The 16,467-nt window shown below is 41.1% G+C and overlaps 2 protein-coding genes across 2 annotated transcripts in view; one reads left to right on the top strand and one right to left on the bottom strand.

The window, feature by feature from the left end:
• Positions 1 to 308: 308 nt before the first annotated feature.
• On the bottom strand, positions 309 to 3,036 carry LOC308395530 (beta-2-glycoprotein 1-like). The gene is made up of 8 exons (XM_080880413.1): positions 2,878 to 3,036; positions 2,397 to 2,576; positions 2,152 to 2,248; positions 1,996 to 2,072; positions 1,651 to 1,836; positions 1,316 to 1,495; positions 888 to 1,085; positions 309 to 497 (listed from the first exon to the last, which is right to left on the bottom strand). The coding sequence occupies exons 1-8, from the start codon at positions 2,945 to 2,947 to the stop codon at positions 388 to 390; spliced, it is 1,098 nt and encodes a 365-aa protein (XP_080736539.1). The 5' UTR covers positions 2,948 to 3,036; the 3' UTR covers positions 309 to 387.
• A 3,025-nt stretch (positions 3,037 to 6,061) lies between these two features.
• prkcaa (protein kinase C, alpha, a) overlaps positions 6,062 to 16,467 on the top strand; it is a 155,095-nt gene continuing 144,689 nt past the window's right edge. The window contains exons 1-2 of the mRNA XM_080880165.1: positions 6,062 to 6,436; positions 8,135 to 8,166. Of these exons, the coding sequence (XP_080736291.1) occupies positions 6,270 to 6,436; positions 8,135 to 8,166 (199 nt within the window). The 5' untranslated portion in view covers positions 6,062 to 6,269. The remainder of the gene's footprint in view (positions 6,437 to 8,134; positions 8,167 to 16,467) is intronic.

Here is a 16,467-nt window from a genome sequence, read left to right as displayed (position 1 = left end):
ATTGGCTAAACTAAATCTCCTGGGGAAAGTTGTCAGTTGGACACTGCAATTATGTCAGCCTCTCTCATGTTAATAGCTTTTTATTAGCCACGAGCTCTCTGAGCTATACTTTGTATAGCCGTCATCTGGTTAGGAAGTTTAAACTTTTGAATGAGCCATTTCTCACAAGTTTAGCATATCTGACTGAAATGTGAAAATCATTAACGCACGTAGTTTAAATCTTCATATTTCATAGCAAAGTCTGGCCTGTGTATGGCTACGGATACAGTGTGTTAATAAGTGTTAATAAGTGTTAATGAATGCACACTTTCATGACTGACCAATGATATTTTATTATCAGTTGAATACAAGAAAACAGACAATGCCATTTAAAGATAGCGGCTTCCATCAACGTGTGATTGTAACGTTTCCTGGACTTGAAGTTGGGGGAGAAGCACACATCGTGATTTCTGATGGAAGCGTTTTTGGCCTCAAGTTGTAACCCATCCTGCCTGGTTCTAAAAAAAAAAGTGTGTGTGGGGGGGGAACAAGACAGAAACAAATATATTACTGCAATCTTTGAACATCTTCATTTGACTGCATGGGCTTTCTAAAAACATCTGGAAACCATGTGACAGGAGTATTATTTAATTGTTTGGGGGGTTTTACAAAAAAATGTAATGGGTTGTTTAAAGTGAAAGCATGCGAGGCCGAACATGTTCATCACGAGCCCAGTTAACATAAAATAAACAAGTTTTGAACAACCTACATGTCACAAAGGAAGAAGAAAGAAAGTGAAACTGCTCTTTGATTTTCTTTTTTGGGGTTTTTTTTTTACTCTTAGGGACCTGAACACCACCAAAGCTACAACTGCTTGAAAGACATTTAGCGAGTTAACAGGAACTCACCCTCGAAGCATCCTGGGATGGGCAGGTTTCCATCATTACAAGTGGTGGCCACAGGGTAGCCACATTTGTCAGTTTTGTTCAGACAATAGAAGGCGACATGTTCTCCATGGAGGACTCTGTTTGGTTTCAAGTCTCCAATCCAGATCTTCTTGCTGTTATAGAAAATACGGCCTCTTTTGATGCCAACTGTGCAGGGAGCTGGGTGAACAAACAGAGCAGCTGAAGCATTTTCACTGGACGTTACAAATCCAGTCTGTGGCTTATAAAGAGAGTGCTACATGCTGAGACACCAACTTATTTCTCGTTAGGGTGAGAGAGCGGACACTCATGAACACAAACAATCTGAACCTATCAGAAATGTTTTGGAATAGTTTAAGATGAGGCTAGAATTTCAGCCTGAGGGAAGATCTTGTTTTCCTATGACTCACCCCTGCAGACCGGCTTTGATGACCAGTTTCCTGTGTTTTGACACTGTATTTCATCCCGACCTTCCAGAACATAGTGCTCACTGCAGGCATACCTAACCTTCTCCTTGTAGCCATGTTGTCTCATCACAGCAAAGGTGATGATGCCGTTCGGTATGTTTGTTGGAATTGGGCAGCTCACGTCTAGAATAAGGTTTTGAATAGGAATTAAACAGTTACCAGCAATTTCATAAAAAAACCAAAAACATTTTAAATAAAAAAAATGGAAACAACATTTAGAGCAACAAAATTTTCCAGTTTTTTGTGAAGATCCAAAACAAAAGTAGACGTCTGCATACCTCGACACACCGGCGGTTCAGTTACGCCTCCATTAGCCATGCAGAATCCTCTCTCATAGCTTGGTGCTTTAGGTGGATTACACTCATATGTCCAAGCTTGGCCATACTTAGTTGTGGTTCCAGTCAATGGCTTATCGTGAACAATCCTACCATCGCTTGGTGGCTTGGGCAGAGGACAGTTCACAGCTTTAAGGAGAAAAAGAGGCCCGATTAGAGTCACATTGACAAAAGTTGAATTCGTTTTCTCTCAGCTTAATTTAGTGTACGATGTGCATTGGTTGTTCTCTTTGCTGTCCATTAAACATTAATGGTTTGATTTTCGCTCTGTACATTTTCCTGGATTACCTTTGCAGAGAGGTGGTGGATGGCTCCAGGTGTTATCATGTAAACATCTGGTTTCATTGCTTCCTATTAAGACATACCTGATGACGAAAAGTTCTCAGATATATTAACTGCAAACACAACTGTGTTTTGGGGTTTCATTCTTGCCGTCGCTCTTACCCATCATCACATGTGAAGTTAAGCACGCTCTTGAATGGTACTTCTGTCCTCCCCTTTGCAAACGGTTGCAGAGGTCTTGGGATCTGGCACATCTTAGCTAGAAAAATATGTCACAATATGGACAGCAGTGAATATTCTGTGGTTACAGAATATTATAAGCTGCAGGATATTAAAGCAGCTATTGCTGATTGTGTCTAAGACATATTCAGGAGGTCCCACGGCCTAAAACCACGATTTTTACTCACGAGAACATGCCAGGTTTGCCTGTGTCCATTCTCCTGTGGCAGTGCAGGTTATCCTGGCTGATGGTGTCCTTGAAGGCAAGTACCCCTGTTCACACGTGAGAGTCACCTCTTCTCCAACCTCATACACACGTTTTAGTGTTGAAGAATCAATCCCATCAGTGGTCGGAGGTCTGCTACATACTGGTTAAAGATCAGGCATAGAAATGGTCACGTTTTGCAACTAAACATTAAACTTTGTATTTTTTTTAAATATAACACTGCACTAAAACTCTGGGATCTATTATTCAGATAATGAGGCTTTCAACTGTAAAAACGTCACACAATAAACACACATGCATGAAATGCACAAATTAAATCATGAACAGCACGATCATTGACAGAAAGTCAAACGAGATATCTCGCAGCACATAACTCATAACAAATCTGTTTAATGCTAAAATACAAATGGTATAAATGGAGCAGTTATCCTCCTTCACTTTACCTTTCACTGATGTTACAGTTGTGTATAAAGCTACTTGGCTGAGGAGCAACAAAGCCAAAGCTGGAGACATCTTCCTGGGTTTGAAGACTCTCAGTGTTCCTGCAGATGTGTAAGGATGAGGATCAGGAGGGCTCCTGAGTAACAGGAGCGTGATAGCTCTGTCCAATCAGATGCTAGAGTAAACCCCTATTGATTGAGCACAAAGGTCGAAACTGTTGTATATTTACCTAGAGTTAATTGATAACTTTGATTTGTTACAAGAGCAATCAGCAGACACAAAGAATTACATGAACTCACAAGAACTTAACATAAAAACTTTGCTGTGCAAAGAATTGTCAATGAATAAACGTAAACAATCTTATTAGGAATGCATTTTTGCTCCAATAAAGCAGAGAGCAAATAGTTACCATGATAATGCCAACAACACAAGCACATTTAACTGCACGTGTTCTAGTTTGAGTTGACTAAAAGTTGTCCTTTAGCTCAATGAATTTAGAAAATTGTGGATTATATCAGCATACAAAAGGAGATTACTTCTAAAAAAAAAAAAAAAAGAGGAAACTTTGTGACCTGCAGGACCATAATCAGTGAAATTATGCAAAACCTAAGTGGGTCAGAGGATTTGTTGATTGCCAGCAATGTCATGTGTCCTTCATGGACGAATCAAAGTATTCAGATAGGCTCCGCTGATTTATCGTAAATCAAATTACTCAGGAGGTCTCAGTTTTTACAGGGATCCCTTAATATTCTTGAAACACTTAACCATACACTTACTACTATACTGTTCACACTCTTAAATGCCTTTGGAGCTATTTTTATTTCAAAACTTTTCAACCTGAATACTTCAGACAAATGAGACTCATGTGACAAAAGCACAGACAATATGCTTTTATTACTGATAGCGTGGCTATGGGAAGAACATTAGATCTGCCAACCTAATTAAATTTAGAAGAAGAAGAATAGAGATAGCAGTGCTGTACCGCAGGTCAATGGACCATAAAGGAATTGGTAAACTCAGAGAAGTCTGACAAATAGCAAGCAATTCAAAACAATCCATGCAGCTGTGACCAAATGCTTCATATGGGAACAAATAGCCGAGCTGAAGCAAATAGCATTAGTAAAATCTGCAAAATGGAGAGTCCAGTGAGAGACATATTTATAACTCCAATCACAGAATTTGAGTGAAATCTTAAGCACATTATTAGAGAGCTTAAATGAGAAACTGTGCTTTATTAACCAAGTGAGAAATCGGTCTCCTGGTGCTCAGTAAATCCCACAAATGATAATATCAACACGTTCTGCACAAATTGTGCTGCAATTTGATTCAAAGCAACATGAAAATAACGGATTCAAATGTAAGCTGTGTGGTGTGATCAGTGTCATTATCTCTTTGTCCTCAGTACTTTTCCACACGACCTGTGAAATCTGACTGCGTGCAGTATGGCGTGCCAACCCTAACAGACTTTTTACATGTGTTGATCAAAATCCCCAATCGTGGTTATTTTATGCTGTCTCTAAAGAGGGCACAGACAATACTTCTGAAGACAGGCAAAATAATCATCTAATTTCTTCTGACTTGACGACAAGGATGAGTATGCAGATTATCAGTGCCTGAAAGAATGGATCTGTCTACAAGCGAGTCACCGTGAGCAAAACTCTCGATTTTCCTACTTTTTCTACACACCATGCGAGAATATGTATTGCGCTATTTTCTCCACGCGATGACGCCCCATCCTAAATTCCTGCTGTGGGATCAGGGGCCTCCTCCCACCCACAGCAGAACCTGTTGGGTGACATCAGCCCGAGAGGAAAGGAGGAAGAAGAGCGGAGCCGCGTCAAAGTCCGCAAAGAAACCAGGAAGTTCATCTTCAAAATAAAAACGTTAATCGAAGAAAACGAGTCAATGGCTGAATTGTTGAGCTCTTAATTTAGTGCCTAACTAACCAACCAACCTTCTTTTTTAAATTCATGCTTATAATTTAAATGCTGAAGTCTTTCATAGGGAGCTAAAAAAAATAAAGATAGAAGTGGTTAATGAATGTAATCCACGTTGATCTGCGTTTAACAGAGTGGATATGCAGAGTGGTTTCACTGGCTCTTTTTCATCATTTGAAAGGTTGTGTGTGTTGCTTTCGTGTATTGTTTGAAAAAAAGGGGCACCGTGGACCGCTTTCTGCGACTAAGATTAAAGGACGTGCAGACACGGAGATACTAAGGACCCTGAAAAGGATCCTGACCCAGATGAATTATATTGCATTATAAAGAGAGGTGATTTTTAATAGTTTACCCCCACTGAACAATGGCAACACACTACACTACATTTTCAGCCCAAAGAAAACATTATCATCTTCATTAAGCCTGGGTTTGTTGCTTGATTTTTCTGTCTTCAGTCATAGTTATTATCGTATTATTATTATTATTTTTTAAATCAAGTACTATTACTACTAGTACTAATATGATACCCATAAAAACAGTAATGAAAATAAATATCACAACTACACAGAAACTTACAAAAACAACAATCAGGCAAATATTTACAATAGTAAATTTCTGCATTACTCGCACAATACCGATTGATGTTTTAAATATCATACTTATTGCCAGTATGCAGTAATTATGAACCGACTTATTTTTAAAGGAAAGAACAAAAATACTTAGGCCCTTTTCAATAAAAGCTCCGCACGCGGTCTGCACAGCTGCGGGCGGAGACTAAATAATTCATTAAAAAAAAGGCTTCACAGTATTATCGACTGACTGCTTTCTGTTGCTCAGGTGAACAAAAACACTTTTTGTGATTTTACCCCCCTTTTTTTGTCAGTTTATCTGTTCATTTAACCATTCAAACGAACTGAAATGTTCGATTTAAATATGATATGATGCAGATGAAATGTTTCCCCACTAGGAAATGCAAATACACCGCTGAATGCAAATCAAAGACTCGGTAGTCCACTCCTGAGATCTAACTCTGAAAAGGTTGCATGAGCAGTTATGTTAGATTGGATTTTCTGCATGCTGCAGGTAGTAGTTTTTATTTTGGTTTTTAAGGTATGTGTTAGGATATAGCAAACAACCTCTTACACACGCACTCTAATTAAGAGAGAGAGAGAAAGAGAGAGGGAGCGAAAGGGCTTTTATTTTGAAGGGACAGAAAGGAAGCAGTCCTTCTCAATGTAGCTAGCCTGTCCGCGTGCACCTCTGTCAGTGGAGCAACCCAGTGGTGTCGACAGGCGGGGAAAGCCCTCACTGACTGTAAGTACAGTGTCTCCGGTGAAGACCGCCGCTCCGCACTCTTCCGCCGCGACATTGAGGGCTGCGCGTCTGAACGGACTGAAAACCACCCCGAGACAACAACGCAAAGCTGTTGCATTGTATCTTTTCGTTTTTAGGGGGACATGGCTGATGTAAGTTTGAACGAGTCGTCCTCCGCGGACGTCGCAAATAGGTTTGCTCGGAAAGGTGCCCTGAGGCAAAAGAACGTCCACGAGGTCAAGAACCATAAATTCATAGCCAGGTTCTTCAAGCAGCCGACTTTCTGCAGCCACTGCACGGACTTCATCTGGTAAGCTCTTCCGTTACCCACCTCCACCCCCTGCCTGACTGCAGCCTGTTGCATATTGGATAACTTCAGTCGAGAGCCTACACTCTGCTCGATGATGTAACACAACTACAGGCTAACTTTTCCCTTCATAATCCTGCGATCCATGCACCTCCTAAAGACTTTCCTACTAGTGGAGAGTCAGCGCAGGAGCACTAACGTCGTCATAACCCTTCCTAGCAGCTCCAAGCTTCTCCAAGGATCCCAGTCTGTTGTATTATTGTCAGACCTCTCGCATTTTCATGTTTGTGTTGTCTACTAATGTTGCATTTTCTGTATTAATCTGTTAACCTTCCAACTGGTAGAGTTCTTAATAAGAAACGTAGTTAAAGCGTCTTTTTGGTCCCAGTAAACCTCTGTGAGGACAACGTCAAAGCTGCAGCACATTCCTGCAAGGCAGAAACAACTTCAATGAAAACTGTGCCAAAAGCTTCCCATTGCTGCTGTACCAGCCAAGACTGGACCTGTTTGAAGTGCTCTGATGAGTAACAGGTTCCCCCTTCCTGGCACCCACTGTAGTTGGCCTGTTCGAATTTTCAATTTTAAGCTGCTAGGGATTTTTTTTTAACTTGAAGCAGCTCAAACGCTGGTTCTGAGATCTGCAATTAATTGCCAGAGTGAGCCAGTATGGAAAAGCACTTCATCTACTCTACGTAGACTGATTTATGCATGTCCTGTTTTGCTGAAACACACTGGTGTAGAGGCACAGATTATTATCTCTCTGTTGCATATGTGTTTTCTTAATTTGTGGCTCATGAGGAGAAATGCATTTGGATAACATGACGAAACACAAGTTTCCAAATGCTGTAAATTGTCTGATTCCATCTATATACACTAGGCGGTTCCAGTCTGTGCAGCAGGTCTTTAATTGCATTATGTTACTGTCCTAAAAAGCGTTCGTTTTCACATTTTATGCCGTATCTTAAATGTAAGAGGAGGAAACTTGCAGACAGCTTTGCAGAGTTAAACTGCTCCTCTCTTGTTAGTGGGTGTGTCTTCCAAGACCTTTTTTTCTGTGTAAAGCTAGCACTGACAGCTTTACACAATGACCTATGTTCAACCAAGCGCCACTCCTTAGTGCAAAGCACAAGCTCCACATAACCATAATTATTAAGGCAAACAGCTTGTTGCTTTTCTTTATGAGGTCAAAGCTTCCCTGTGAGGGCTTTGATTGATGAGGATTTCTGTAATGACATTGTGATTAACCACAGAACATGTCAGCAGAAGAACAAACTCAGTATGGGCACAAAGGATCTGCACACCTAACCATTACACCGGCGTGATTCTAGAGGACTGTGATTCACTCCAATTCAGCCACAAGAGCCTCAGTTCAGTTGCAGTTGGCCTTTCAGTTTGTTTGAAAGGTGCTGGATTGGGTTGAGGTCAGGGCTCCTCAAGGTCACTCAAGCTTATCCACACCATAGACAGAGAAATACTTCTTAATAGGCAATGAATGCTTTCAGGAAAACATGAAATCCCAAGAACTGTGCAATGCTCTTCCTTAATAGTCATGGAAAACATGAGACACGTGGGTCCCTGGATTGAATGAATGCGTGTACAGTACGTGTGCGTGCAGGTGAATGAATGGATTTACTGTGCACACGTGTTTGAAAGAGTGTGAGCACGAGCAACTGTTCAATCCGTCCTTCTTTCTTTTCACAGGGGGTTTGGAAAACAAGGATTCCAGTGCCAAGGTAAAAAGCAAAACTTATTCATGTGTGAGGCCTTCAATTAAAATGTGTGTGTAAGAGAGACATGTACATGTTAAACTTTGATTTAGGACTATTTTGTCATTCTGTAGAAAAAAAATGGTGTTCTTTGTCTGTCAAGTCTGCAATTAATTTATTCTGATGCTGTTTCTCGAATCATCACATTTAGGGTTGATACATTTTTGTCACTTTTCCATGCATTTTGCTGCACTAGCTCCATCTCATACGTGCAACTACAAGAGAAAATGACTGAATGCCTGTGAATGCAATTAATAATAATAATAATAATAATGGATACTTTATTGATCCCCATGGGGAAATTACTTGTTTTTCTCTGCATTTGACCCATTCACTCAGTGAAGCAGTGGGCAGCCCACTAAGCAGGCGCCCGGGGAGCAGTGTGTAGGGACGGTACCTTGCTCAGGGGTACCTCAGGGTAGCCGTTAAGTGGATTCGAACCGCCGACCTTCCGATCATGGGGCGACCACTTTACCTACTGAGCTATCCCTGCTTATTCTGCTGTTTTATATATTTGGAAGCTTTAGATAAAAGCAGTGTTTTGCTGTTTGATAGCCATGCTTTTGATACCTGTGGCACCAGGTGTATCCGTCGAGTTTAAAGTAATCAAAGTAATGACTGAAGTTTGGTGTGACATTTAAAGACTTATTATTATCAAGTTAAATGAAACTTCATCCTATAAAAACAGGCTTATCAGAAGTAGGGCTGCCACAAACGATTATTTTGATAGTCGACTAGTCACCGATTATTTTTGCGATTAGTCAACTAATCAGATCATCATCCACTGGACGTAAAACGTACAGCTTATTGCACCAGCAGCATCTGCTCTTATATAACTATCATTAGCTTACAGCTTTAAGTGTTTCAGGTATGTGCTAACTAAAAATAAAGACAAGATGATAGTTTATTAAATTTTATTGAAATTTGCAGATTGTTTCAGTGAAGTTTAATAATCTCCTTGCTATCTAAAATATAACAGGACACCGGAGTAAATTCTCGAGCATCTCACACTTCTGATAATCAGCTGTCTGCTTGACGTTTATTCAGCTGTGTAAAAACTATAACTTTAATCTCAGCCAAACCGATTTACTCAGGAACAAATAAAATACTAAAAAAAGCCAAACAATAACATTTTAAGTTATCTAAGTGACTCATATGTCATGTTTAACCTGAGAGAGAAAGACGGCGGTGGGTTTGAAAACTATTAGCCGGGAGTCCGGTGTTCTCACGGCTCCAGTTAGCCTTGCCCCCGGCTAGCTATCGAGCTAGTGGGTAACAGACGTCTCCGACAACGTCGGAGCGCTTTTGAAAATATGTGGTGTCTTGATAAACTGAGCAGATATTTGAGGTTTACACAGCTACATTCTCGCCTGAAATATGTTAAACGTTTATTTTGTGACCCAGAACGAATAATAAGAGTAACATTAAAACTAACTAGCTGCCGCCATTGTTGGAAACTGAGCTGGGCTGCGCTATGAATTCTGGGACACAGCTGCTTCTTCTTCGGGGTTTAACGGCAGCTGGCATCCTTGTACATGCAGTGCTGCCATCTTCTGTTTCAGTCCGTTATTACACTCTTAAATCCTACTACTTATTCCTGCGTCTTTTGTGATCTTACAAAGCTTCAAACGACGCGTCGACTATGAAATCAGTCGTCGACGATTTTGATAGTCGACATAATCGTGACTAGTCGACTAATCGTGGCAGCCCTAATCAGAAGTAGGGAAATTGGAGTAAACAAAGTGTGCTGAGCAGTAAATGTGCTATCTTAAAACAGAATCTAAACAATGACGTGTAAAGCAGGTTAGGGAAACAGAAAGTGAAAGAGAGTGGACAGGGATAGGGAGGAGATGCAAAGTGGGAAAAATGTGGACAGTTTTCTTGTTAACTGCTGTTTTTAGCTTTAGCAAGCACATAGTCTCTGAATTCCTCATCTAATTTGGAAAATCTGTGGACTTGCCAAAGCATTAGTTTGGCTGTAATTGCCCGGGTAGCAGGACAGATGATGTCCAACGAGATCTGGTTGGAGAAGTGAGCGAATCGTCCTAGCAGGTCAGACTCTGTCTTTTTACACTTAGGCCACCTCGCAGCAGTGAGAGGGCCGGGGCTGTGGGCCCTCCTTGCTCTCCCACTGACAGATCACTAACCAGAGTGTGTGTATCTCTGCTGCCTTCTCCCGCCCAGATTAGACAAAACACTGAGGAAGGGTTTCCATTACAGTCGTGCCATGAGCTTTCATGTTTTAATGGCGTTCTGCGTACTGCGCTCCCCCCACTGCCACAGAGAGAGTGGTGTTGGAGGAGAAAATAGCCTCATTCCTGAAGAAGGGAGTAATAATGTCAGTCTTCTAGTCTGAGGCTCAGAAGGGCTTCTTCTCCAGTGTTTGTTGTGTTGAAACAATTGTAAAACCTTAGCATTCGAGAAAGGATGGTTCAAATAAAACAGAGGCTTTAGACTAGATATAGGTAGATGCCTTTATCAGCTTTTTTTAGATTGATTTTTTTGTTCAAAAAATGAAAACAACACATCACATGTTGTTTTCGATATCGCACGGTGCTAATTTATAATCGGCGTCTGCGACCGAGATGCAGCGCAGGTGGATTTTGTCTGCGTTGCTTTGCTGATGCATTTGCTTGGTTGCAGTTTTTGTCTGTGCAGCCTTTGTTGTTGCATTGCTAAATTACTGCATCAAAACCACCAACTATTCATGAACTAACTGCAGGATGTGCGTCGTTCACGGAGACAGAAGACGCTCTTTCAGTGGGAAACTTAAAGATAAACACTTTGTCACATCGAGTGTTTAATCTCAATGATTCATAGACTACTCTCCTGAGAGTGTCAGGGAGAATGAGACACACAGGGGTTTTAAGTGAATCACAGCTCATCTTACTTATAAATGTAGATGGTTCATAGTGCCGTTAAGGGTGTATGGTATGTCTGGTTAACGTTTGCGCATAGGAACATGCGTATTAGCCCGTGTCTACATGGAAAACCATGTTTGACCCGTGGGCACGGCTGCCAGCAACCTCACACCCACTCTTCTATGTGATCGCCTCTCACACAAGTGAGATGTTGCCTGTTCTCAAGCTTTGCTCCTACTTGAGAACAGGCTCGGTAATGAGTCACTCTAAGGTGTCAGAGTGTTGATAGCCTAACATGTTTTTGCATAACCTGACATTATCGTCAGCGTGTCCGCGAGCCCCCTCCTCTGCTTTCACAGCAAGTTGCCATTTTCCTCCTGCCTCATTGTTACTGTCGCAGCTTCTGATGCAGGCGATGATAAACTCAGGGGTGGAAGGCCATCACGTACACTCACGAAACACGAGCACAAATGATGCGCTGCAGCTTTTCTCTTCCCCGCTCAACACTGGCCGCACCTTTGTTATTCTATCATAAATCCAAGTGTGGACCTTTTAAATAAATTATGAGTCCGTCTCATCAAGACGGAGGTGATTGGTTACGCTGCAGCCAGTCAAAGAGAGAAAGGTCCCTACTTTCTAACATCTGCTTAGCCATCAAATATTAAACTTAAGCTTCTGTAAAATGGGGGTCAAGTCCTCCAGCAGGGGCAGCGAGCCTCTCGCTGACTACTTGAAGATGACAAAATGATGAACTGGAGAGTGGCATTTCTATAACAAGAGTGACATTTAATTTTCAACTGAGTAAATGTCCCTTTGCTAAGAATAGGCCGGGCTCCACTGTATTACATCATCAAGTGTAGTTTATGTGTTGAGATTTTGCGTCATATATTTAAGCTCAGTGAATATGTTTATTTTTGCATGTATTCCTTTTTTTTTTTTTTAACATTTTAAGATTAAAAGATAGAGCTCATAACAGTTTGGTCAGTTGGTGTCTCTGAACTAAACACTGACAAATATACATGAATCAATTTGATTACTGCAAAAGCCGTTTACAATAATGATTAATGAGCATCCCAGCTTGGGCTTTGGAATTGTGCTTTTTATTGATAAATTTATTAGGTACAAAAATAATTGGCAGGTTTACTATTAGTATACACTCACTGGACAGTTTATAAGGTGTACCTCTTCAAGAGTGGAGCAGTTAAGATAGGCAGGAAAAAGGGGAAGACACACAGCAAATGGCAGCAGGTCAGTCTCAAACCCAGGCTGCTGCACTCTGGTCATGTGGCATATGGTCGCCTACTCACCCACTGAGCTAAACTGGGGCCCCGTTCAACTGATTCTGAAAGCCAACGTCTAATCAACCAATCGCATGGCAGCAACTCAGTGCACCTAGCTGTGTAGTTGTGGTCAGGATGATCTGCTGAAGTTTAAATTGAGCATCAAAATGGGAAAAAGGGTGATTTAAGTGACTTTGAATGTTTTGTGCTTATTGGTGTCAGAAACTGCTGATCTGCTGAGATTTTCCTGCACAACCATCTCCAGATGGTCTGAAAGAGAGAAAACATCCACTGAGTGTCAAATCTCTGGGTGCAAATTCCTTGTTGATATCTGAAGTCAAAGAAAAATGCCCAGACTGCTGAACGGACAGCGATAGTAACTCACATAATCACTCTTTACAATCAAGGTATGCAGAAGAGTATCTCTGAATGTACAGCATGTTGAATCTAGTAGTTTTGGTACAGCTGTAGACAAACACAGCAGGTGCCACTCCCATCAGCTAACAACAGGAAACTGAGGAAATTCACCAAAATTGAGCAATAGAAGTTTGGAAAAACGTTGCCTAGTCTGATCAGTTGCTTTGAGCACAACAAACGATCCTCCGTAGTCGTCACTCAGAACATCTCAGAACATCAGAGCACCCTTGGCATGTGGCAAGTTGCCATCATGGATGTGCAGCTGGCAAATTTGCAGCGGCTTTGTGATGTAATCATGTGAGTATGGGCCAAAATATATGAAGAATGTTTTCCAGCACCTTGTTGAATCTGTGCCATGAAGAATTAAAGCACCTCTGAGTTCAGAAAGGGGTCGACGACTACTACAGTTGCAGAGTGCGAACTATCCAGTGAGTGTCTGTTTGTTAATTCGTCCTAATGATGCCACATGTTAAACTTCAGCGTGTGGAAATAATACTCAAGGGAAGCTATTAACATGTTTGACTTCATACAAAACAACACAGTTTATTCTGAACACGAATGTCTGTGGTCACATGTGTAAAGAAGAAAAATCAGATCTCTCAATGTGACACTTGAAATAAAATACTGAAGGAAAGTTAAGCCTATCAGTAACCACCTTTCTAGATGGTATCTGCATTGTGAACAATCTGTCTGTCGTCTTCTGGCTACTTTTCCTGCGGAGTCTTATTTCAAGCTCCTGGCCTGCTGTCGTTGTGCAGCAGCGCAGCTCAAATCACTATTTAGACGACGCTGTAATGCAGTCAGGCCGTTCGTACTCGTGTCACTCAGCTCATTTACTGTTCAGACCTTGTTAACCTCACACTGTCTCTGGAAATCTTGAAACTTGAGGTTTTTTTGGAGGATTATTTTCAGGATTTATTATTTTCACCTCTTGATTTGCCAAGGTTTAATCTGATGGTTTGCTATTTTGCTTAGTTATACTGAGCTGTAGAAAAATCCTCCAAAGTATTTGGGGAACAGGTGCTTTCTTCAAGGGCACCTGTGTGACACTTTATGAAATCAAACAGTGCCATTTCAAAGTTCTGCCTCTAGTGGAGATTTCAAAGGAAGGTGTCGATGGAATTATAAGGCCATTACTCCCTGCCAGTGTAAGCCGAAACACAAAGCCATAACAGTCTCACAGTATCGATCCTATTTTAGATTTTTATTAATAACAAGCTTTTGAGTCCATCTAGTGCTGCTAATGCTTGGTTTTGTCCGCTTTGACAGATATGAAGCAGGAAATTGTTACTCAGATCTCAAAAACATGTGCTCAAAAATTGATGTTCTTTCCTGGCCTTTGTGTAAAATGGCAGCAAATGCAAAATCAATTGAATAATACGCGTAAACTTCCTGTCTGTACTGGCTTTAATATAAACAGGGCTGTTTGAAGCTACAGCTGAGCAACAACTAAAACGTCGGTTGAGTAGAAGGCAGAGCGAAAAAGAAAGATTAACTGAAAACCAGGAGGTCTCCTTGTTATTCACGCAGGGTATTCCTGTGATGTAGTGATGGCTGTCTTGTTTTCATCTTCCCACACTGGTCGTAATGCAGATGATTTCTGGAGTGCTGAGGCAGCTGATGGATATGTTCTCACATAATGGTTTCTTGAAGATGACCTGTGAGGTCGGCTTTTTTTTTTTTTTATTATACAATTAAATTTTAAGCCAGGCTCGGTATTGCACTACGGGAATCACCCTCTGGTGTGCTGTTGTAGAGCAGGGGTGTTAAACATATGGCCCTGGGGCCAGAATTGGCCAGCAGAGGACTCCAGTCTGGCCCACTGGACACCTTTGGAAAATATAAAGGAGGGGGATAGACTTTGATTTTTTTCACTGTATTTTCATTGTTTTAAAGTCATGTGTATGTGTATGTGGCCCACAGTGTAGAATGAGTTTGACATGCCTGTTGCAGAGAAACCCACATTCCTAAGAGGAAGCAGTGCACAACGCGCAGCCATACGTGCATTTATAAAATGAGATTACTTATTGCAGGGATTACGTTAATCAGCCTTGTTGCTTCTTTGATGGTGAAGTGTTGGATCTCGCTTTGATAGATAAAGAAAGATCATAAAGTTTGCAAACGTCTTCATTTCTGTAACTGCGTTGATGTGCAGTCACTTTGTTAGTCTTGGGCTGCTCACTGTTTATTTAGAATATCCTTGTCCACACCCAGCGTCATCCTAATAAGGTGTTGACAGTCCGTGGAAAGTCCACGGGCTCCTTTCAGGATGCTTGGTGCATGTATTCTTATGCTCAGCTGCTCAAACAGCACATTTCTTAGTTGTTTTCTGCTCCTATATCATTTAGTACAGAGATTCCAGCATCAGTATTAGTGTCAGTGTTCAAAAGAAAAGGCAGAGTGTGTGCAGATAACTTATTTAAACCCTTCTCTCGGATTCATTATATATTGCTGGGTAGCCAACACTTTCGATTATATACTGCAAGTGTTGGCTAATGATGGCAAATTGTCCAACATGGACATAAAAGCACAGGCATTAAGAGCAGGAAGCCAGCATTTAAGGGTGCCATTTCTGTTGAGTGGCAGATTAGGGCTTCGTAGTGAGAGGAATGCATTGGCTCGTGCTTTTACTTCTCCAGGGGGGCCTGTAATAAACTCCATCTTTTTTCATGAATGGTATGAGAGTTTATTACAATCTTAACCTCAGGTGGTCTGAACACTAATGCATGCCTAGGTGAGTAATGCTCTTTGCAGCTAAATGATTTTAAAAACAGGGATGTCTGCTGTATAATAGTGAAGCCAGAGGCACAAGATATTACAAATATAATATAATCTCTAAAAATCCACACCAGTCATTTATTTAATATGCAGAAGTGAAACAGCTTATTTTTTTGCGAGCACTGTGCTCAGCTTGGTCTCTTAAATGCAATGCAATTATAATAATTTAGTCTTGTAAAAGCAATGAGTAGAAATTACCAAGGGTTTAAAATCCTCACTGAGTGTCCCTTGAAATACTAATCCATGGACCTCCTGGTAAGTGCCTCTTCAGATTGTGGGCATGGAAAAATAAATTAATAATTTTAATGACAAAATTAGTAGTTATTGCAGTTTTCTCCTCCAGTTTTCCCCAAGCACCTTTTTTTTTTTTTAATCTAAAAAAAAAGCTAATAAATATGGAGCAAGACAGAAAGAAAAACACAGAGCGCGGGCATTATTTTCTAATTCTAACCATTAAAGATCTGAAGATCATTTTGGTCCTGATGATGATGAGCCACGAAACCCTCGTGGTGTCGAGTTTCTTATGTAGCATCAGTTTCAGTCAGGGCTTTGGACACACAGACCACTCTGCAACATCTGTTGCTTTATCTCCGCTGCCATAGTGGTCGTGCCTTTGTTTGCACCTTCATCTCTCTGATTTTTTCCTGTCCTCTAAAGCAGCGGTATACTTAGAACAAAGAGGCAGATCAATTGCTTACAGCTTTGATGAATTATCTGTAGCAAAACACCGCCAGCTTTCTCTCGTCGTCTCTCGTCTTTCTACCCGTTTGCTGGTTTCTCTGTTTGCCCTCTGTCACAAAGCTGCCCTATATTTCACCCTGTGTCCTGACCCAGGCCCTGGGGTTTCTCCTTTAAGGACACTGCCTTTCTTCATTTCTTTCAGCACAAACGCACTCTCGCATATCCATTTCTTTTATCTCCTCCTGGCAAAC

This window comes from Rhamphochromis sp. 'chilingali', assembly GCF_963969265.1.
Source record: "Rhamphochromis sp. 'chilingali' genome assembly, chromosome: 4".
Classification (NCBI taxonomy): domain Eukaryota; kingdom Metazoa; phylum Chordata; class Actinopteri; order Cichliformes; family Cichlidae; genus Rhamphochromis; species Rhamphochromis sp. 'chilingali'.
This window is presented reverse-complemented; position numbering and strand designations above follow the sequence as displayed.

Excerpts from the sequence above, each read along its gene's own strand:
- LOC308395530 (XM_080880413.1), bottom strand. The coding sequence starts at position 2,947 with ATGTCTCCAGCTTTGGCTTTGTTGCTCCTCAGCCAAGTAGCTTTATAC. Across the intron at positions 2,577-2,877 it reads AACTGTAACATCAGTGAAAG|TATGTAGCAGACCTCCGACC; the intron begins GTAAAGTGAAGG and ends ATCTTTAACCAG. Across the intron at positions 1,086-1,315 it reads ATCAAAGCCGGTCTGCAGGG|CTCCCTGCACAGTTGGCATC; the intron begins GTGAGTCATAGG and ends TTGTTCACCCAG.